This window comes from Erinaceus europaeus, chromosome 13, assembly GCF_950295315.1.
Source record: "Erinaceus europaeus chromosome 13, mEriEur2.1, whole genome shotgun sequence".
In the NCBI taxonomy this organism is placed as follows: Eukaryota; Metazoa; Chordata; class Mammalia; order Eulipotyphla; family Erinaceidae; genus Erinaceus; species Erinaceus europaeus.
The window spans coordinates 67416871-67440763 of NC_080174.1; the positions used below are offsets into that span (position 1 = coordinate 67416871).

The 23893-nt window shown below is 41.1% G+C and overlaps 1 protein-coding gene across 3 annotated transcripts in view; it reads right to left on the reverse strand.

Annotated features, from left to right (window-relative positions):
• The window catches only part of MACF1 (microtubule actin crosslinking factor 1), a 434870-nt gene that overhangs the window by 13955 nt on the left and 397022 nt on the right, over nt 1–23893 (reverse strand). For 2 of the 3 annotated variants that reach the window (XM_060206158.1, XM_060206157.1), the window contains exons 90-97: nt 22812–22932; nt 21026–21189; nt 19596–19758; nt 16086–16240; nt 15107–15181; nt 14341–14358; nt 9021–9138; nt 8227–8295 (exon numbers count right to left, since the gene is read on the reverse strand). In XM_060206158.1, coding sequence (XP_060062141.1) covers nt 8227–8295; nt 9021–9138; nt 14341–14358; nt 15107–15181; nt 16086–16240; nt 19596–19758; nt 21026–21189; nt 22812–22932 — 883 coding nt within the window. The remainder of the gene's footprint in view (nt 1–8226; nt 8296–9020; nt 9139–14340; nt 14359–15106; nt 15182–16085; nt 16241–19595; nt 19759–21025; nt 21190–22811; nt 22933–23893) is intronic. The other variant, XM_060206159.1, reaches the window with a different exon arrangement.

The following is a 23893-nucleotide window of genomic DNA, read 5'->3' on the forward strand; positions in this document are numbered from 1 at the left end:
GAGAAGTTATTATAATAACCTATTTTTTTTTAAGACTTAAAAATTTTTTAAAAATATTTATTTTCCCTTTTGTTGCCCTTGTTTTTTTTATTGTTGTTGTAGTTATTACTGTTGTTATTTATGTCATTGTTAGATAGGACAGAGAGAAATGGAGAGAGGAGGGGAAGACAGAGGGGGGGAGAGAAAGATAAGACACCTGCAGGCCTGCTTCACCACCTGTAAAGCTACTCTCCTGCAGGTGGGGAGCCGGGGGCTCAAACTAGGATCCTTGAGTCAGTCCTTGTGCTTTGTGCCATGTGCGCTTAACCCACTGCGCTACCGCCCGACTCCCAATAACCTTTTTTTTTACAATTTTTTTTATATTTATTTTTATTTATTTATTCCTTGTTGCCCTTGTTTTTTTTTATTGTTTTAGTTATTATTGTTGTTGTCGTTGTTGGATAGGACAGAGAGAAATGGAGAGGAGGGGAAGACAGAGAGGGGGAAAGAAAGACAGACACCTGCAGACCTGCTTCACCGCCTGTGAAGCGACTCCCCTGCAGGTGGGGAGCCGGGGCTCGAACCGGGATCCTTATGCCGGTCCTTGTGCTTTGCGCCACCTGCGCTTAACCCGCTGCGCTACCGCCCGACTTCCAATAACCTATTTTTTTTTAACCCCACATCCATACTAAACTGTTCACTTCTTAGCTCTAAACAGAAGTGCTAAAGGATCTAGGAAAAGGAAATTTTATGAACAAAAATACTTGTCATTCTTCTTTGTAATAAAATTTTATTTATTTATTAATGAGAAAGATAGAGAGAAAGAACCAGATATCACTCTGGTACATGTGCTGCCAGGGATTGAACTCAGGAACTCATGCTTGAGAGTCCAGTGCCTTAGCCACTGCGCCACCTCCCGGACCACTGTAATAGAATTTTATACCTTGGTCAGGAATTACAAGTTTATTAGAGTGTAGGTAATTTACCTACTTTCTCATCTATTCAACCCCACATCTACTCAAGGAATTTTATTTTATTTTAATTTTATTTATTTATTCCTTTTTGTTGCCCTTGTTTTATTGTTGTAGTTATTATTGTTGTCATTGTTGTTGTATAGGACAGAGAGAAATGGAGAGAGGAGGGGGAAGACAAAGGAGAGAGAAAGATAAGACACCTACAGACCTGCTTCACTGCTTGTGAGGCAATTCCCCTGCAGGTGGGGAGACAGGGCTCGAACCAGGATCCTTAGGCCGGTCCTTGTGCTTTGTGCCACATGGGCCCGGCTCCCAGAATTTTTTTAAATACGATTCTTTTGGGGGTCCAGGTGGTGGCGCACCTGGTTAAGTGCTCACATTACAGTGCACAAAGACCCAGATTCAAGCCCCTGGTCCCCACCTGCAGGTGGAAAAGCTTCGTAAGTGGTGAATTAAGTGCTACAAGTCTCTCTATCTTCCCCCTGCCCTCTCAATTTCTATCTAATAATAGATGAAAGTATTTAAAAATATATATTTTTAATTGATTTACTATTGATTTTCATGCTCAAGGAATTTGAGGAGAGTTGATAGAATCAGAATGCATGAGTGGTCCAATCTCTCAATATATTATGTTGGTGTAGTGATCTTAAGTATCAGGTTAAAAAGGTCAACTTAGCTATTTGTTGCCAGATGACCTCACCAACGTGTTCTGAAGTCTTACTTCTCCAGAGCCCTACCAGACTAGGGAAAGATAGAGACAGGATGGGGGTATGAATCAACCTACCAATATCCATGTCCAGTAGAGAAGGAATTATAGAAGCCAGACCTTCCACCTTCTGCACAGCATAAAGACTTTTGGCAGGGTGGTGATACACCTAGTTAAGTGTACACACTACAGTGTGCAAAGACCCAGGTCCAAGATGGTTCCCATCTGCAGGGGGGAAGCTTCATGAGTGGTGACGCAGGGCTGCAGGTGTCTCTTATCTCCCCCCATCTCCTCTTCCCTCTAATTCTCTTTGTCTCTCTCCAATAACAAAAAATAAAACATGAAAAAATGAATAAAAAAGAATTTTGGCTCTTGGGTGGGGTTAGATAGCATAATGGTTATGCAAAGAGACTCTCATGCCTGAGGTTCCAAAGTCCCAGGTTCAGTCCCCCGCACTACCATAAGCCAGAGCTGAGCAGTGCTTTGGTAAAAAAAAGAGAATTTTGGTCCACACTCACAGAGGGATAAAGAATAGGGAAGTTCTCAATGCAGGGATAGACATAGAACTCTGCTGGTGGGAAATGTATGGAATTATACCCGTTACCTTATAATTTTGTTAATAATTATTAAATCACTAGTATGTGTGTGTGTGTGTGTGTGTGTGTGTGTGTGTGTGTGTATGTATGTGTCTACTGCCAACTGGGATACTTCCTGCTTTGGACTCCTGTTCCCTCAGGCTCACTAGAAGGGAATCAGACTGACTGCTATCTAAGAGTTCTTGTCTAGTGTCCTAATATTTAATAGATCCTGTAACACTAGGCTGTTTTCCTCCTATTTGGGCATAAATAAAACATACCACTCAAGTTCATTCCCTGGCATTCACTTTCTACCCATCTATTTTCTGGACCTCTGTGCTTACTTTTTTTTTTTTTTTTTTGGTGGGGGAGCTTTTATTTATTCCTAAGAAAGATAGGAGGAGAGAGAAGAATGAGACATCACTCTGGTACATATGTTATTGAGGATTGAACTTGGGACTTCATGCTTGAGAGTCCAATGCTTTATCCACTACGCCACCTCCCAGACCACAGTACTTACTTCTTTTGTCTACACTAAGAATGTTCTTTGTGCTGTATGTATGTACATATTTATTTACTTATTATTATTATTTTTTTGTCTCCAGAGTTATTGCTGGGGCTCAGTGCCTGCACTATGAATCCACTGCTCCTGGTGGCCATCTTTTTTCTGTTGTTAGCAGAACACTGCTCAGCTCTGGTTTATGGTGGTGCTGGGGATTGAATCTAGGAGTTGAGTCTCAACCATAAAGATCTTTTTGTAGAACTATTATGCTGTCTCCCTGGCCCAGTAGGTTTTTAGATACAAAACCACCAGGAATATTACTCTACATGACTTCAAGATTTCAAGTAGCTACTAAATAGTATTTCATCATATGGATGCCAATTTATTCAACCAATTCACATTTTTAGTTACAAATTTTAAAGCATATATAAACACTGTGATAAGATCCTTGTAAAAGTTTTGTGCATACTCTTAAGTCCCCTGCTTCATGAATAGTGGAGCAGTGCTTGCAGGTGTCTCTCCTCCTGTCTCTCCCTATTTCTCTTTTACCCTCTATCAGAAAGAAAGAAAAAGGAAAAACCAAAGTTTTGTGCATATTCATGATGGTTCCCTTATGATAAATTAATTCCTTCATTCTTTCTTCCCTCTCTTTCTCTGTGTCCCCCCACCCCAGTTTCACAGCACTGCTCAGTTCTGGCTTAACCTGGTGAGCCACTGCTGGGCCCCCTATATGTAGTTTTTTATTAAGAGCTTTAACTTTTATCATTTAGAGAAATTAAAAAATCAGATATAAGCCAAATTGCACCATTACAATCCTTGGAGATTTTAACATGAAAGTCTCTTTGCACAACCATTATGCTATTTTTCTCTAGGACAAATTTCTACAAATAGATTTGCTGGGGAGAAAAAGCACACTTTTTTTTTTTTTAAAAAAAGATTTGCTTATTTGTAAGAGAGAAGAGTGAGAGGAGCCCAGCATTACCCTGGCTGGATACTGAATCTGGGACCTCATACTAGAGAGTCTGATGTGTTATGTATTCTGCCACCACCTGGTCATAGCACTGAAGGATTTTGTTATTTTATTTTATTTATTTATTATTGGATAGATACAGAGAGAAATTGAGAGGGCAGGAAGGGATACGGAGAGGGAGAGAGACAGAGAGACACCTGCAGCTCTACTTCACCACTTGTGAAGCTTTCCCCCTGCAGGTGGGGACCAGGGGCTTGAACCCATGGCTTTGTACATTGTAATGTGTGCACTTAACCAGGTGCGCCACCACCTGGCCCCAGCACTGAAGGTTTTTGATGCTCATGAACCACAATCAAAAATTTTATTTCAATACACAATCCCTAAGTAATGGATCAAAGTCTTTGACTCATTTCACTCATTTCACTCTGGCCAAACGATTATTATGTGGTAGACAGCAGAAGAAGAAGAGAAGGGAGGAAGAAAAGCAAAAACAAGTAATATGTACATGTGTGTAGGTGAAATGTGCGAGTTTGACAGATAGAAACATCTCTGCTGTTGTAATTTGCACATGGAAAGGTCAGACCCTGAAGGCAGCCATTTCAAGTCCATGCTTTCAGCCACCAAAAAGGCCATCACTTTCCAAGGAATTGCCTGATACTGGCTTTTGATGTTGGTGGGAATAGGCTTACTAGTTGCAAATAGTTTTGGTTCCACAAAATGAAAAGAGCTCTATGGACGGGTGATGATGACAACACAAGAATGTAGCTGCACTAAATATTACTGAAGTATACACTTCAAATGATTAAGATTAACATATTTTATGTTATATATAGTCTTTTTTTTTTTTTTTTTTTTGCTGGTGCTCAGTGCCTACACTATAAATCATCTGCTCCTGGGGCCATTTTTTTGAACAGTACAGAGAGGAATTGAGAGGCGATGGGGATACAGAAAGGGAGAGAGACAGAGACACCTGTAGACCTGCTTTACCACTTGTGAAGCGACTCCCCTGCAAGTGGGAGCCGGGGGCTTGAACCGGAACCCATGTATTTCGTATTATGTGCGCTTAACCTGGTGTGCCACTGCTGGGCCCCCTATATGTGGTTTTTTTTGTTTTTTTTTTTTAAATATTTTATTTTATTTATTTATTCCCTTTTGTTGCCCTTGTTGTTTTTATTGTTGTAGTTATTATTGTTGTTGTCGTCGTTGTTGGATAGGACAGAGAGAAACGGAGAGAGGAGGGGAAGATAGAGAGGGGGACAGAAAGATAGACACCTGCAGACCTGCTTCACCGCCTGTGAAGAGACTCCCCTGCAGGTGGGGAGCCGGGGTTCGAACCGGGATCCTTATGCCGGTCCTTGTGCTTTGCGCCACCTGCGCTTAACCCGCTGCGCTACAGCCCGACTCCCCTATATGTGGTTTTTTATTAAAAGCTTTAACTTTTATCATTTAGAGAAATTAAAAAAATCATATATAAGCCAAATTGTACCATTACAAATCTGCATAAAGTCTTCCAAATAGAAGAACAATTAACCTAATGTTCAAAACATACACAGTACCCTAGGGTAACTGTAAGGGCATCTTTATTGTTAGTATTATTTTGTAACCAGGGTCTCAGTCTCACACAACTGTTCTTGGCCTACCTCCCCCCCCTTTAATTTCAGATACAAAAATACAGAGAGTGAAAGATAGAAGGGGAAACACCGGAGCTCTGTCCCAGAGTTCAGAGGCCACCCTTGGTGCTGTAGACAGCGCTCCCAAACGGTGTTGGTGGCTAGAAGCCCTGATTCTCACACGGGAAAGCACGCGCTCGACTGGGCAAGCCATTGTGCAGAGGAGCATTCTGTTTGTTTTTATTGCCTGCAGGGCTACTGCTGGGGCTCAGTGCCTGCATGACTCCCAGCAGCTACCTTCCCACCCACCCTTTTTAATAGAGACAGAAAGAAATTGAGAGGAAAAATGGACAAGTATACATCTACATATATGTATGTCATATATATGAAAAGAGAAGAAAAGGGGGGGACAGGTGGTGGTGCACCTGGTTGAGCACACGTTACAGTGTGCAAGGACTGGGGTTCGAGGCCCCGGTCCCCACCTGCAGGGGGAAAAGCTTTGCAAGTGGTGAAGCTGTGCGGCAGGTGTCTCTCTGTTTCTCTCCCTCTCAATCATCCCCCCCCCCCCGCCTCCCTATTTCTGGCTGTCTTTACCCAGAGAGAGAGAGAGAGAGAGAGAGGCGAGAGAGAGACAGATGCCTGTAGCATTGCTTCACAGTTTAGGAAGCTTACCCCCTGCTGGTGGGGACTGGAGATTTGAAGCCTGGTCCTTGTGCATGACAATGTGTGTGTCACTACCCAACACCCAGGGCATTTTTTTTTAATCTCCACCCAAAATATCATGATTTTCTTTGTTATGAATGAATACAGAAACTGAAAATTCCAATTCTGGCAGTATCAGAAACCTATCTAGATGATTATTTTCATTTTTTACATTTGGCTAGAGCAATGTTCAGTTAGAGATCTTTCACCCATGTATTCATTTTTTAATTTTTTAATTCTCTATTTATTGGACAGAGACAACCAGAAATTGTGAGGGAGGAGGAGACAGAGAGGGAGAGAGACACCTGCAGCACTGGTTTACACTTGTAAAGTTTTTCCCCTGCAGGTGGAACCAGGGGCTTGAACCCAGGTCCTTGCACATTGCAACATGTGCACTCAACCAGGTACACCACCACTGGCCCCTCTTTCACCCATTTAAACAGCTGTGCAAAAGGATGACTGTGCACACTGGTATTACATACTTGCCCTAAACTTTGTACTACCCTTGATATAACATTCTTAATGCTCCAGAAAGCCAAGGAAATGAAATACAAATGTATAGAGAGTTTGCCCCAAGCGGTGTTTCTAGAAGTCACAGAAACCTTCAGAGAACATAGATAACTTCTCTTGCTCTTTCATTTAACACATCCACCCCATCCCTTTAAGTGTTCATCTCCTGGCATCATTATTTTAAAAATTTGATTAGAAGTAGCTCATTTTGTCTATCACTTTCCATCTCTAGACAGCTGGGGAGTTTGTGACTTAGCAAACAATAGGACAGAGATGATTACTGAAGTCTGGAAGGGTCCTTTTGGAGAGGCACAGATGAAAGCCTTACCTTGAATACAGCCAAGAAATGCTGGGCAAAAGGTACTACGTTGCATAGAAAGTACTATTATGATCCTCTCAAATTTCCTTGACATTCCAATATTTAGATATTAAAGACAAAGCAAGCAGTATTCTCCTTGGCCAGCAGCATAACGTCATTGGAAAACAGAGCAAGACAAGCAGGCAACAAACAGGCGACCAAAGATACCAAAATGTCACATGCGTCATCTCTTTTGTGTAGTTCAATCATATATGACAGAAAAAGTGAGACTTTGTTCACTGATTTGCAAAGGAAAAATGTTTTACTGAGTGATGTGTTAAAATGAAATAGGACTTTTAAGTCAAGGATGTTGGTTTGAAAATATTTAAAATTTAAAACTGGTAAAACCTGTTCAAGTTTTATCACAAAATGTATTTTCAAAGTTGTCTTTATTATTCTTTTCTGTTGATGTTCTCCTTTCTTAATTTTATTTATTTTGAATAGAGAGAGAAATTGAGAGGGAAAGGGGAGCATGAAAGGGAGAGAGAGAGAGAGAGGCAGGCAGACAGAGAGACCTACAACATTGCTTCACCACCCGTGAAGCTTCCTTCCCCCCTGCAGGTGGGGACCTGGGCTTGAACCAGGGTCCCTGCACATTGTATGTAACATGTGGGCTGTAGCAGGTGCATCACTGTCTAGCCCTATTCTTTAGTGAAAGATTATTACTGTGCTTTACTGAGTAAATGCAGAATAAATTAAAGAGGAATTCCTTATCTGCCTATTTGAGTTCATATGGTAAGTCTTAGGTATGTGCTCTCCAATGCTTCAGAGCATGACTGTAAGTCACTTCCAAATAAGTTACATAATTATCTTGTAAACACTCCTGCTAGGTTTATAAGTATGCTTTAGTAATCTAATTAATGCAGGCTGAAGCTGTAATATATATACAAAAAGAGTGGGTCTGTCAGCTTCAGAGAAGCAGTCTCTTGGTTGGAAGTCTATTACTCTAGTGCTAGACTGCCTTGGCTGTGAAAATCTGCATCTGCCAGTTCTTAGCTGGCTGTCCCGAGGCAAGATTTTTCATGCTTTCAAATTCTCTGAAATGCTGTTAATAATAGTATCTACACCTTACAGATGTGTAAATATGTTATTTGTAAAGTGCTTGTAACAATGTGACACAGACTATAAGTATTTGTCAAATAGAAATTCAAAATATTCTATTGTTTCAGTAAGAGTATTTTAGCTCTGTCAACTTTTAATAGTTAGAAAAGCTATGGTTTGGCTATTTCAAAGCATTCATAAAGGCAGCAGGTACCACAGAGCCAAGAAGTGCTATTGTTTAAGAAGCAAAGCCATTCTCAGTGGGCTGGGGGGAACTGGGACAAAGCTTAAAAGCCAACCTATGGGAGACTGACTGGAAATCGAAGAGCTGGAATCAGAGCGGTTTATTTTATTCCCAGGATGGTGAACTAGAATAAAAAATATATAAACACAAAAAGAAAAACAGCAGGAAACATAGAAACTATCAAGACAAACTGGCAGACAGGGAGCATTAGGGAGTCTCCTGTATACCCACATGCAGCTCTGATAGTAGGAAAAAAGGAAAGAAGATAGTTGGAGAGGAGTTAGCAGCTTGAACCTGGCCATTTCTTCTTCGGCTGTAGCCCTCAACACGCCTTTAGCTGCTACACTCTTTTGCTTAAGGCTGGCACGCCAGTCTTCTCATCTTTAGTAGACAAACACTGCATAGTGTTGCTTAGGTGATCACCTGTCTAAAAAAGTATGTTGGTTCACTGCTAGATGCTCTTTATCTAGCCTTCCCCTGTATGGGGTGGGCTCGGTATTCTAATTTTCAGTAACAGAAATTATAGGCAAAGGAACCTGGAACACTTAACAGGGAACCGAAGGGAGTCCCCTCTATTTAGTACCTCAAACCTAACAATTCAATGGCACCAATAAATTAACAGTTCTTACCGTGTTCCCCTCAACCTGTCTACCTTGATAGCATTCGCCTTTCCTGCTTTTTCTCCATCCTACTCTGGTACCCCAAGTTCTAATCTATGCTAGTGGGACATCATGGTGGCTAAACAACAAAGTGAAAACCAAACAGACCTTGCCTCTAATATTTTCTGTGAGCGGGAGAGAGCAGTGGTGAGGACAGAGCTAACACATTAATTCACTCTTGGTTCTTTACCTCGGCAGGGGTCATTTTTTACTAAAAATTCATCCAGGGCCATCCATCCTCCACCGACTCGGACCATCACTGTGCTGCGCAGGATGCGGACCAGCCGCAGCTGCTGGGAGTCCCCAAACTGCAGGACGAAAGGAGACTGATGAGTATCTTAGAGTAAGTAAGCAGCCTTCCTTCTTTTCCTCCCCCCCACCCCTCAAAAGCAGACTGTATTCAGATGAAATGACGACTCAGTTGCTTGGGGGAAAATTTTAAAAAAACTACTCGGCATTCTCTACAGTTAATTCAAAACACACAAAGGTCAAAATATCTAGCTAAAAAAACCAAATTTCCAGATAACATTTCTACGGAGAAAACATTAACTTATGGTAGCACTGCCCTTCTTGCTCTTTTGCACCTAAAGGGAGGCTGTAGGACAGATAAGACATCAGTTCATTTTCCTTTAAAGATTCTGTCCAAACTGAAACTTACAATTTTTTTTTGTTATGCCAGTTTTCATAAAAGAAAACTGATGTCAACTTCTGAATACAGTGTGCTCCAAGGTTAAACAGAGAACAAAAGGTAGTATTTCAAGCTTAAGAAAACCCTTGCAAAGAAAGCATCATTTTCTCCACACCCTTAGAAGGAAATCTCATTTCCCACATTGGATTTTCAGAGAGAGACTCTACAAGTTCTCTAATTATAATGACAACAGGAGGACAGTTTCTTTAACTGAGTAAATAATTTGAGTATCTATAATGAAATTTTAGTTGAAGAAATAGAAATTTCAATTAACCATGCTGATTATCAGTAACATTCAACAATCATTTTGGGATATTAACACAAGCATGATTTTGTGATATTATTGTTTTTACTTTTTCTTGCCTTGACAAAACACTCAACAGTCATTTTGGGATATTAAGACAAATATTATTTTGTGATATTAATTTCTTCTCTTTCTTGCCTTGACATTCCTCAGTTAACATTTGGAGTTTCCCATTACATAAATTACTCTCCCCAAAATAAAAAGGTTAAAAAAAAAAGAGAGAGACTCATACTGAGATTCCAAAAAAAGATGCAAACATTTGGTTGATTGGAAAAATATAGCTTTTACAATTACTTAATTCAAGGAAATCTTTGGGGTGGGGAGTGAAGGAGGTGGAAAAATAAGGCACTCAAGATTTCCAAAGTAGGGAGTCGGGCGGTAGCACAGTGGATTAAGCGCAGGGGGCGCAAAGTGCAAGGACCAGTGTAAGGATCCTGGTTCCAGCCCCAGGCTCCCCACCTGCAGGGGAGTCGCTTCACAAGTGGTGAAGCAGGTCTGCAGGTGTGTTTTTCTCTCCTCTTCTGTGTCTTCCCCTCCTCTCCATTTCTCTCTGTCCTATCTAACGACAATGACATCAACAACAGTAATAAAAATCAACAAGGGCAACAAAAGGGAAAAATAAATAAATATTAAATAAAAAAAGATTTCCAGAGAAATAAAGGAGATCCGTTAACTGAAATAAAGTACAAAAATTGAAAATGTGGGAGTCGGGCTGTAGCGCAGTGGGTTAAGCGCAGGTGGCGCAAAGCACAAGGACCAGCATAAGGATCCCGGTTCGAACCCCGGCTCCCCACCTGCAGGGGAGTTGCTTCACAGGCGGTGAAGCAGGTCTGCAGGTGTCTATCTTTCTCTCCTCCTCTCTGTCTTCCCCTCCTCTCTCCATTTCTCTCTGTCTTATCCAACAACGACAACAACAATAATAACTACAACAATAAAACAAGGACAACAAAAGGGAATAAATAAAATATTTAAAAAAAATTGAAAATGCCAGAATGTTGTAGGAGATATTGCCAATCTCCCTCAAAATTAACATAGGTGCAGTAATTTTCCATATTACACTGCACTGATTCAAGTACAGTGCTTATTTAGGTAGGGTGTCTGAAAAATAGCACACATCCCTCTTCCCAGTCCTTTGCTTTGAAAATAAACACAATCCTACAGCATTCATCTCACACAGTTAGATGTTTTTATATAAAGTGACTACAGCCACAGCATGGTGTATTATGAAAAGCACTGAAGTGTGATGGGACCCAGAGGTGTGAGGGATTAAACATCCTGTCCTGGGAAGGAAGCTGCCTACACCTTTGAGCCTCCTTCAGATACTGGGCCCAGTGAGTGAAAATGGGAGGGACTGACAATTTCACTAGATTTAAGACTGGGGTGAAGTCCAGTGAGGAATGAAATGGGGGTCTGTATATCCTGCAGGGTATGTCACAAAGGAATCTCAAGATGTGTTTTATCTTATGTTACTATGTTTTGTAGTTTGTTAGCCTATAGAATTATTCTATTAATTATTCTTTTTCTTCCTTTAATTCTTTTTTTAAAATTGTTTTTCTTTTTCTTTTTTTAAAATAATTTTTATATCTTTTTAAAAATATTTTTATTTATTTATTTACTCCCTTTTGTTACCCTAGTTGTTTTATTGTTGTAGTTATTGATGTCGTCGTTGTTGGATAGGACAGAGAGAAATGGAGAGAGGAGGGGAAGACAGAGGGGGAGAGCAAGAGAGACACCTGCAGACCTGCTTCACCGCCTGTGAAGCGACTCCCCTGCAGGTGGGGAGCTGGGGGCTCGAACCGGGACCCTTATGCCCGTCCTTGTGCTTTGCGCCATGTGCGCTTATCCCCCTGTGCTACTGCCCAATTCCCCTTCCTTTAATTCTTATTAAGCACTCTCTGTTAGATTATAACTTGTTTCTGCTAAGCTGTAGGGGAAAGGGATATATATATATACACATATATACATATATATATATACATATATATATGTATATATATATCAAGAAGCTTTTTCTTTTTTCTTTTTTAAATTTATTTCTTTATTGGGGAATTAATGTTTTACATTCAACAGTAAATACAATAGTTTGTTCATGCATAACATTCCCCAGTTTCCCATTTAACAATACAACCCCCACTATGTCATCTATCATCCTTCATGGACCTGTATTCTCCCCACCCACCCACCCCAGAGTCTTTTACTTGGGTGCGATATGCCAATTACATTTCAGGTTCTACTTGTGTTTTTGTTTCTGATCTTGTTTTTCAACTTCTGCCTGAGAGTGAGATCATCCCATATTCATCCTTCTGTTTCTGACTTATTTCACTTAACATGATTTTTTCAAGGTCCATCCAAAATCGGCTGAAAATGGTGAAGTCACCATTTTTTACAGCTGAGTAGTATTCCATTGTGTATATAGACCACAACTTGCTCAGCCACTCATCTGTTGTTGGACACCTGGGTTGCTTCCAGGTTTTGGCTATTACAAATTGTGCTGCCAAGAACAGATGTGTACACAGATCTTTTTGGATGGATGTGTTGGGTTCCTTAGGATATATCCCCAGGAGAGGAATTGCAGGGTCATAGGGTAGGTCCATTTCTAGTCTTCTGAGAGTTCTCCAGACTGTTCTCCATAGAGGTTGGACCAATTGACATTCCCACCAGCAGTGTAGAAGGGTTCCTTTGACCCCACACGGGAAAGGGATATTTTTAAAAAATAGTTTTATGGGAGCCATGAGTTAAGTGCAGGTGGTGCAAAGTACAAGGACAGGCGTAAGGATCCTGGTTTGAGCTCCTGGCTCCCCACCTGCAGGAGAGTCGCTTCACAGGCGGTGAAGCAGGTCTGCGGGTGTCTTTCTCTCCCCCTCTGTCTTCCCCTCCTCTCTCCATTTCTCTCTGTCTTATCCAACAACAATGACATTAATAATAACTACACTAACAAAACAACAAGGGCAACAAAAAAGGGAATAAACGAATAAATATAAAAAGATAGTTTTATTTATTTATTTTTGATATATAGAGAGAATTGGGAAGGAGGAGATAGGGGAGGGAGAGGGAGAGAGAGAGAGAGAGAGACAGAACTGTTTTACCATTGCAGGTGGGGGCCAAGGGAGCAGTAATGAGTGTGCTCAACTAGATATGCCAGAATCAGGAGCCAAAGAGGTAGGTAGGTAGAGATGAGGCTGAAGTGACAAATGGTAGAAAGGGTTATAGTATTTCCAAAAAGAGAGACCTGTGGGTCAGGCAGAGCTAGGCTGTCAGTGAGGCAAAGACCTCAGAAATGAGATGATGGTGGGGTTGGGGGAGTGAGAGGGTGGATGGGCAAGAGTAATTTCTGTTTCACCCTTACAACAACCTTGCTTCTTGGTAGTGGTTCTAACATGAGTGGTATATAACTTCAGGTATTCAGTTCTTTGGGCTGCAGATACCTTGGGTATAAAATCAATTTCTGCTTCTAACATTGATATTAACTCATCTGATACTCTGCCGGTCAACAGAATAGTACAGGAGGATGTCAGCGCCACTTCAAAGGGCCCTGGTACCCGTATTCAGTCATTAGCAAAAGAGACATATTCCATAGGTATTACTTGACAAGTTTATGCAGCAATTTATTTAAGGCAAGTTTCACTGTTCTTGGCTTAGTTTATTTATTTATTTTTCCTATCCTCTGCTTTCCTTACTGGCCCAGAATGTTACTGTAGTTAGTGATTACTGTAGTGCCTGGAGCTGACTGGGGACTCAATTCAACTCTTAACTGTTTCTGATTTTATATCACAAGACAGAATTTTACCCATGCAACTTCCTTCCATTTGAAGACACAGGACCCCAGAGCCCTCAAAAAGATCTAAAAGGTTAGAGTTACCAAGTGGAGTCAAAAGCATTCAATCTATTTATAAATCTGGTCTGGCCTTATTAGATTTTAGCTGGTTGGTCATGGTTAGCACACTTCAGGCTTTGGCCCCTGATGAATCCCACACTTTACTTCTCAGGTACTTTATAATTAGAATAGATAATGTGAGTATAAATAACTATAAATATTAATAAGGTACTTAAATAGGCTAAGCAATGAAGTACCCCAAGATTTTTTGACTGAGCATACATTATAAAATTTGTGATTACTATTGAAAGACTCTGGTATAAACCAGAACTGTGCTGTCTGGTATTCTGACTTCCAAAACAGAAGCAGAAGAAACGAATGTTTTCTCAGAAGTGGAATAAATTGACAGTACAGTCTCAATTTCCCCTCAACCATATACTACTTATACCTCAGTCAGCATAGTATCATCATCTTTGCCTGATGAAATTTGAAATGGAAATTTTCTATCTTTGGGGGTGGAAAGACCTTATATACTTTTGTTGCTAAGATAGCCTTACTGGTAGTTTCTCCACTTGGTAAGACAACCAGATGTGACCCAAGCATGCTTCAGATTATGTCCTTTCCCCACAGCAAAGAACAGGCAGCATTAGCTATATAGACCATTTCCATTGAGGAGGAAGAGAATGTTGCAAGGCACACTGTACCTGATTGCCGAGGAAGAACTACAGACAATAAGAGGAAAGAATGGAGGAATGGAAGAAAAAAAAAACATTTTGTCAAATTAACACAAAGGAATGAAAATCATGTATCAACATCACCAGTCTTCAAGCATGATGACACATACTGACCATATTCATAACAAGCTCCTGCCATGGAAATATGGCCTTACATTTAAAGAAGATCTAATTTGCTACGCTAGTCTTTGTTAATATATTTTTTTTTGTAGTTTATTTAATAAACAAAACAGGGTTGGGGAAATAGTGCAGCATGCCTGAGGGCTCAGGTTCAAGTCCCTGCACCACCATATGCCCGAGCTGAGCTTTTAGGAGGACTATTGAGTCTGGTGCCAGCCCAGGCATATAAGCACTATTTATAGCCCAGCTCAGAAGAGACAGTGCCCCTAGAAGCCTAGACATGGTTCCTCCAGCCTTGACTGAAGCTGAACGTCATTCAGGCTCACAAAGATCAGTTCTACTGGAACTCAAATACAAGTACTGTTAGCTAGAAATGGCACTGATTTCAGACTGAACTACGGTGGGCACTGAGTTTAGTCCAACAGGAATTTGACATTGGTGCCTATAGAGATGAGGGGCAGTGAGTGACCACATTTCAAGTTCCACTGGCTCTGTTCTTCTAAGCAGTGACAGTAGGAAGGTGACTTGTCAAGCCAGCCAGGCCAGGTTGCACTTATCTGTAAGGACCACATGGGAGGAATGACCAATACAGAGAAGTGGTTTTTCTCTTCCTTACCCGGTATTTATTCTCTCCAATTTGCTCCACCTGGAATCTTTTTGCACATTTGCACTGAGCCACTTGTCTTGTGACCTATTGGTTGGGAACAAGGAGGGAAGGAAAAAAAAAAGGGTGTGAAGGGGTAAAGCAGGATTTCCTCTTCAGAGAACACAGATTTTCCCATGTAGACAGAGATAACAATCATTCAGTATTCTTGGGGTAATTTCAGGATTTTGACACATGTATTTAAATTCTGTTCCAAATCAAATCATGCTGTTACTTTCTGGGATACTGGAGACAAAGAGAAAGACTGAAGGAAAGAATCCCCAAGTAACTATGCAACATATCCTTTCTTCTAAAATTCCTTCACAGAAATGTGTTTATGCATGCATGAAAATCAACCAACTAATAAAGCAAATTAGAAATTGATATGACGTTTAACCTAGGAGCCTGAGGGTCCCTGAAAGCCAGTCCTGGTTTGTTTCAGGCCATTTCCAAGACCTTCTTGTGACCTCTCCTTCCCAGAATTAACGGATCCTGGAATCTCTATCTGCCCTAGTAAGTACACAATTGTCAACATGACAAAGTTTTAAAGCAGTTAGATCCTGATGGGCACACACTACCTTAAACAATACATTTAACCCCTTAACTTCACTCCTCCAAATCCTGAGGGAGGGAGGATGCCCAAGACCCAGAGATGAGTCCATTATAAGCAACGTGGTATCTGCGAACCAGGATGAATGAGCAAGTAAGGTTCTATGTAAACTCAGGAGAACACAAAGATGTGACTCACTTGAGTAAGGAGTTAATCTAGACTAAGCTAGAGCTCAAGAGACAAAGACCATTTGGAGCAATGTCATTCAAATAGGGATTCCCAACACAGCTTCAAATAATTATCTCAAACAGATAAGCCATGGAGCTACTGTGACAATACAACCAAACTCAAGATAGAAATCTATGGTCAGAAGTGTATTTAAGACACAGTTATTTTCCATACCTCATCTTCAATTTTATCAGCATCAGTTGTTGGTCGATAAGCATCCTTGTTGGGATGTAGGGCAGCCACAAACTCATAGTAATCAATGTAGCCATCCCCGTCTCGGTCAAAGATGTCAGCAACAGCAGTCATCTCTAACTTGGTAGTTGGGAACTCTACAGAAAATGAATTACATATTGGAGCATTAACCAAAAGAGGGCTTACCTGGTTGATTAGAGGTTACACAAATACTGTTTGGAATAAAAAACAGCTATGGGTTGGCAAAATAGCTCACTCTGACAGTTTTGCCATCTATTGCTTTGCCACGTGCGTGACCCAGATTGAAACCCAACCTCCACTGCACTGGAAGAAGCTTCAGTGCTATGGTCTCTTTCACTCTTCTCTTTATCTGAAAAAGTTATTCTAGGGCAGTGAAACCCCAGTGATGGCAAATTATATAATATTATTAACTCCTGGCCTTTTTCCTGAAAAGCGACACATGCCCACTTTAGTAAACTTAGAAGATGTAAAGTATTAAAAGAAGATAAATGGAACCCACAAATATAGTACCCAGCCACTGCTAAGTTTTGGGGAGCCAATAAATAAAGTATTAACTGAGGTGTAACAGAAAATACAAACATAATATTAAAATTACCTCAGACCTAACACTCAACTTAAAAATTCACTTATCCCATCATCCTCCAGAGTTCTGTATCCCATCCCCTCCATTGGAAGCTTCCCTATTCTCTAACCCCTCCAGAGTATGGACCAAAGACCTTTATGGGGTGCAGAAGGTGGGAGGTCTGGCTTCTGCAGTTGTACCTCTCTCATCCCACAATTTAATAATTTAATTTAATGATGATCCACAGCCTTGTTCATCATTACTAAATCACTAATAAAAATATTAAGGGGAAAAAAAGGGCAATTATATACAAACATAGACAGACAGTTGTAGAAATAATAGTTAACTCTTATCTGCAACCTTAAGAAAATTGCTGGAGCTTAAAATAGAGGGGTTGGGGATTCAGAACTCTAGTGGTGAGAATGCTATGGAATTATACCCCTGTGTTGACCTGTAATTTGTAAATCAATATTAAATCACTAATAAGAAAAATAAAAACATAAACTGCCGCCCTATCTCCCAGAAAAAAAAAAATCCACTTATCCTATCTGTTATTGAAATTTAGTTCACTTCAGAATAACAGATGCTTTGGAACTAATAGGATAAATATTTCTATATTCAAGTTACTGCCTTTGGTTCTTAACAAATTGCTTTTTAAAAATAAGTGTGAACATTTAGACAGTGATTAAAATGTAAACCAGAGCTGGGAAAATATTTCATCATAATGATTATACAAAAGACTTTCTTTTTTAATATTTACTTACTTATTTATTTTCCCTTTTGTTGCCCTTGTTTTTTTCGTTGTAGTTATTATTGTTGTTGTTATTGATGTCGTCATTGTTGGACAGGACAGAGAGAAATGGAGAGAGGTGGGGAAGACAGAAGGGGAAGATAGACACCTGCAGACCTACTTCATCACCTGTGAAGTGACTGCCCTGCAGGTGGGGAGCCGGGGGCTCAAACCGGGATCTTTAGGCCAGTCCTTGTGCTTGGCGCCATGTGCGCTTAACCAGCTGTGCTACCGCCCGTCTCCCTACAAAAGACTTTCATGTCTGAGGTTTTGAAATCCCAGGTTCAATCCCCTGTTACCACTACATGCCAGAGCTGTGCAGTGCTCTGGTAAAATAAATAAAATAAAATCAGATGATATTCTCTCTCAATGGTTAAAAATCTCTGGTGGCTGGCTACTGTTTCCAGAATAAATTCCCATCTTTTCACCATGACCTATAAGGTCCTGTATTACAGCTGACTGCTGTCTATCTTCCCAACTTCATTTCTTTTGATATCCCAGTCATGTTAAGTTTTCTATTCCTATACCATGCCAAACTTACTTCCACTTTAGTGGCTTTGTCCCTGCAGTTCTCTCTGCCTCCATCTCTTTCCTAAACATATTTTTTATTGTTATTAATAGTATGTTACAAGGTTTTAAGATTACAGTGTATAGTTCCACACCACACCCATCACTAAAGTTGTGTATATCCCTCCCTTCCTTTCCCTAAAATCTTGATAAGACTGGATCCTTCTCATCACTTAGATCTCAGTTCAACCATGTAAAGTAGTATAGTACTGAGATGTGCTTTGTGACCCTGGCAAGTTACTCAACCCACTTTATCTTTCAATTATTCTTTCTGTTAAAGATAAATGATATTGGGGTCTGGGTGGTAGTGCAGTGGGTTAAGCGCATATGGCGCAAAGCGCAAGGGCCGGTATAGGGATTCCGGTTCCAGCCCCCAGCTCCCCACCTGCAGAGGAGTTGCTTCGTATCGGTGAAGCAGGTCTGCAAGTGTCTATATTTCTCCCCTCCTCTCTCAGTTTCTGTCTGTCCTATCCAACAACAATAATAGCTATGACAACAACTACAACAAGCATAACAACAAGGGCAACAAAATGGGAAAATTAGCCTCCAGGAGCAGTGGAACTGAGCTCAGTGGTAACCCTGGAAGCAAAACACACACACACACACACACACACACACACACACACACACACACAAGATAAATGACATCATACACTTTGCAAACTGTCAGAAGTGGATACTATGAAAAACTTTTATTTTTTAAATATTTATTTATTTATTTATTGCCTCCAGGGTTATCGTTGGGGCTCGGTGCCAGCACTATGAATCCACTGCTCCTGGAGGCCATTTTCCCCATTTTGCTGCCCTTGTTGTTGCGCTTGTTGTAGCTATTATTGTTGTTGGATAGGACAGAGAGAAATCAAGAGAGGAGGGGAAGACAGAGAAAAGGAGAGAAAGATAGATACCTGCAGACCTGCTTTACCACTTGTGAAGCGCTCCCCTGTAGGCGGGGGCCAGGGAGAAAAACTTTTATTTTTTAAGCATTTTACTCAGAACTTCATATTTACAAGTTAACCCCTTATGTATTTGGTTGTCGGAAAAGTCATGATGGATTTTTCTGTGCAAAAATGTGCTATGACTTTTCCAACAACCCAATATACTTCAATTGTGTTTTGCTTGCCACAATGTCAAATCAAGGCCTGTATTACTTTTACTACTAGTAAAATAAGGTTATTTTCTTCGGCGACTAATTTTATTCTATTACTACTACTACTACTATTGTAATTATTATTTTTGTAGAGCCTAGGCTTTGCACAGAGGAATTTCACCCCTCTAAGGCTGATTTTTCTTTCAGATAGAAATACCACAGGTACCGTAGGTTCTCCCACCACTTTTGAGTGCCACCAGGCCTCAAACCCGAGCGTGCGAATGGCAAAGCATGCATCTTACTGGTGAGCTACCTCTCTGGTTCCTCATAGATCCATCTTAGTAAAGTAGTTATAGTACTTCTCTAAGACAAGTTTTAACTTGAGAAAGACTGCTTATGCAGAATCAGACAGTAAGCACAAGGTTTCCAGGGGTAACCCATGTCATAAATTATGACTAGACTCACTGGATGCTAAAATGCCATCAATAAACTCTTGACGTGTTATCTTCCCATCCTGGTCCTTATCAATTCGCCGGAAGAAGTCCATCACTCGTGACTTTTTGTGATTCATCCAACGCATGTACTTTTTCCTCCAGACATCAAAATCAAAGTTGGCAAATTCCTTCAACTAGACAGAAATCAGAAGTGTCAACAAGATTTGTCACTTTGGCCCTAAAACCTGAGCAGAACATACTCAAACTTTCAGACATTCAGTAAAGCCATGCAGGCCTTAGGGAGGGGTGCCAGCAAAAGTATTCTATGTTGCTTCTTCTGTGAAGGCATACTCTGGCTCCTTCACTGAAAGTCACGGGCTATAATGGAGCAGCAAGAAACAGTAACTGAACAACTGCCATGGGAGATACGGAGTTCAGGGAACAAGAATGGCTAGAGCCAGTCTTGCTTTCCTTTTGCAGTTTTTCAAAAGGCCACCCTTTTAGAAGAAAGGGAATGAATGCAATCCCAGAAGAGAATTCCCCTGTACTACTCACTCACATTATCTTAAAAGGAACTAGGATCACACATAAAACCTCATCAAGAGGCTCATGTTTTCTAAGATGAGGCATTTGAGTTTTGGGTGGACACATTAAGAATCCAACCCTGATGTAAGCATGCTTCTTTGAAACAACACACTCTGATTTCCATCTTGAGGTATTTGGCTTTGACTGAAAAGAGTGGGCTTGTGCAGTGGGCAGAGCAAGCTTTAGCTTCTTGGACAGTGATTTAGACTCAGAATGATTTCAACAGAACAGCAGTTTCCCCCTCTTCTTTCAAACTCCACAGTTGGAAGGAATGAGGGAAAAAAGAAGCCCAAAACAAATATGCGTAAAACTCAACTGGCCTACAGAATGAACAACAAAAAACACAGAACACTCACTTCCAGGCATAGCTGCTTTTTGATATGCACAAATAAAAGATATGAGACATTAGAGATCAGTTTATGAATTAGGAAGTGTGGGACCATATTTTTTAGACTAGTTGTATACAAAACAGATCTGCTTTTTCACAATCCAGTGAAAATGAATAGAATACTACTACCCCAAACTACTTTTATTTCATCATAGTGTTGCTCTTGTCTTTATCTACAGGACTTAATAATGGTCACCTTTGTGATAAGCTACACATCTGAATGGAACTTGCAGTGTTATGTTCATGACAGTCAACCATATCTGGGTGTTGGGAAGGGCTGAGTGTCAGGCCAGACCCTCAGGAACTGGCTGGTTGCCTGCTTCCTACAGTCAAGTGCTGCGTCCTACTCTGCAACGAGTGTTTTCCTCACACGTCTTTTTTTCCTAGGGGAGATGAATGACAAGAGTGCCAGCTCACACCCTTGAGGATGACTGTCCCTAGAGAAAAGGATGCTTCTTCCCAGGGAGGGCTGTTGGGCAGACCCTTACCTCTTCCAGTCTATCCAAGGCATCATTCAGTTTCCGTTGGCGCTCCAGTGCTAATAACCACACCTGCTGCCAGCGAGCAGAGAGCTGGTTTATCCGTGGGTTTTTTGCTTCAGATTGTGAAAGGATTGGCATGGGAGGAGGTGTGGGCTGATTCAAGGACTTCCCTAAAAGGAAATACAATCACAAGATTAGAATAGTTGCATCTGTCAGCTCACAAAGAGACACCGTAGTACGTATGACCCAGGTATAGTGGAAACAGAAATCAAGTTGATAAAACTAGAAATTTGTGGCAGACAGATTTCTCTGCTGGCCCCCTGGGTTCTCTCTCCTAGTATGTATGTCCTTTCATTTTGTGTGGCCAACATATTTACAAATACTTTACAATAGTATTCAGACAAGAAACATGGAATCTGGAAGTATTTACATATGAAATATACTAATTTCTAAACTGGGCCAGAATATGGTGCTTGCCTTGCCATGCATGTGGCATACGAGGTTCAAGCCTTGGCACCATATGGGAGATATTATGACATCAGAGGAAGCTCTGGTGCGCTCGCTCTCTCTCTCTCTCTAATGAAAAGGCATTTCTGAGTGGTGGAATTGCATGTACAAAGACCTGGCTTTGTCAAACAAAACAAAGTTATTGCCCAGTCAACAAGTACGGGGTCTCTCAAATTTTAACCAGTTCCAAATTACCCTAGTAAACTGAAGAAATGGTGACTCAATTGAAAAGGCTTCATAGGAGCTGGTCCCCTACGCCTACACTGAACTTCTCTGTTCCAGACTCTTGGAAACAGCGTTGGCAGTCAGGTGAGGTAAAGAACAAACACCTCATCACAGACCCCTGTAAGCATCAACCCGGCTTTGACCTAGCACACTATGATTGGGTCTTCCTCAATCGCTATCGAACAGGCCATGGCCAGTGCGCCGCTATGTTCCATCGCTGGGGAGCCAGAGACGACCCGAACTGCCCCTGCAGCTACAGACAGACTATGACCCACATAGTCAACGACTGCTACCTCTCCAGATTCAAAGGAGGTCTTGAAACTTTACATCAGGCTCAACCTGACACTGTTGACTGGCTACGGAAGAAGGGCAAACGCTAGAAGAAGGAGGAGCTGACTTTATATATATATATCCAAAGCACTGCTCAGTTCTGGCTTATGGTGGTGGGGTGACTGAACCTGGGACTTTGGAGCCTCTTGGGCATGATTCTCTTTGCATAACCGTTATGCTATCTATCCCTACCATAATTTATAATTACATCAATGCAAATCAAATGTAAACAGCTACTACTGACAACCAAGACAATTGAAAGGCCATTACAAAAGAATATCCTTAGCTATTGTGAATTTTTTTTTAATTTTATTTTTTTCATTTTTTATTTTCCCCTTTTGTTGCCCTTATTGTTTATCATTGTTGTTGTTACTATTGTTGTTTGATAGGACAGTGAGAAATGGAGAGAGGAGGGGAAGACAGAGAGGGAGAGAGAAAGACAGACACCTGCAGACCTGTTTCACCGCTTATAAAGAGACCCCCCTGCAGGTGGGGAGCTGGTGGCTCGAACTGGGATCCTTACACCAGTCCTTGTGCTTCACACCATGTGCACTTAACCTGCTGCACTACTGCCCGGCCCTCACATTTTGAAATTTTTTATTACTCGAATGGAGCATGTCAGTGTCTTTTGAAAATATCAAAGATTTTTTTGATAGACATGGGGAGAAGTGCCCATCTCCACTCAATCATGATGAATTAAGTATCCTAACACAGGGGGCTGGAAACATACTGCTACCACTGCGGGACTTCTCGATGAAAGGGGCATGGGTAGGCTCAACGTTTTTCCTTTTGTATGTCTTGGTGACTCGGTCCACATCTGGCTGTTTGCGAGTCATCTCTTCCATAAATGCCTGTCAAACACAGATAACAGGAAAAAAGAGTTCAGTATTTTCTTAAGGTTAAGATGGAACCAGGTAGTTTTTCACTAACACAGGTCAAGTCTATGACAAATGTCTTTACACAATCACATGCTTTCAGGAAGCGTAACTGAATAAGGCACTCCCCCAAGTGACAAAGACCTGTAGGAGTAAGACATGCTTCTGACTTTAAGAAGTTCGTAGCTGGGAGCCAGGCAGTGGTGCACCTGATAAAGTGCACATATTACAGTGTGCAGGGTCCAGGGTTCAAGCCCCTGGCCCCCACTTGTAGGCGGGAAGCTTCATAAGTAGTCAAGTAGGGCTGCGGGTGTCTCACTCGCTCTCTAGCTCCCCTTCCTTCTATATTTCTGGCTTCCTCTATCCAAATAAATAAATAAGTATAATTTAAAAAATAAAATTAAATTTAAAAAAAGTTCACAGCTGAGTGAGGAAAACCAAAAAGTTGAGAGTTAACAGGTTTCAAAGGAAGACCTAGGACAGGCAGCCCACAGTTGGAGGCAGCAGGATGGTGAGTGGAGGTTGGTGCTTGAGCTCAGTTTGAAGGGATGAAGACAAAGTCTGAGATTACGGGAGAGGCTGAACAAGATCCACTCTTGCACTTAGTATAAGCTGTCATGATTAAAAGTTCTACTTGTAATCTAAGGCTGAACTATGAAAATGAGCTCAACTGGGTTTCCTTTCTTCAGTTAAGTCTGATGTGTTCTCCAGGTCACATCTGGGTTCAGGTAAGAAATCTTTAGGAACGCAGGTGTAACGGGGATTTAGGCTAAGGACACCTCGACTTAAAGGAAAGTTGGTAAGACCTGGATGTCGCAGGCAAGTTACTGAGGTAATCCCTAGGACCCCCTTCTCCTGGTGTGCATGCCCTATATAATTCCCTTTCCTTTTGTGTGGGCAACTCACTTCTTTTTATTTTATTTATCTTTTTGCCACC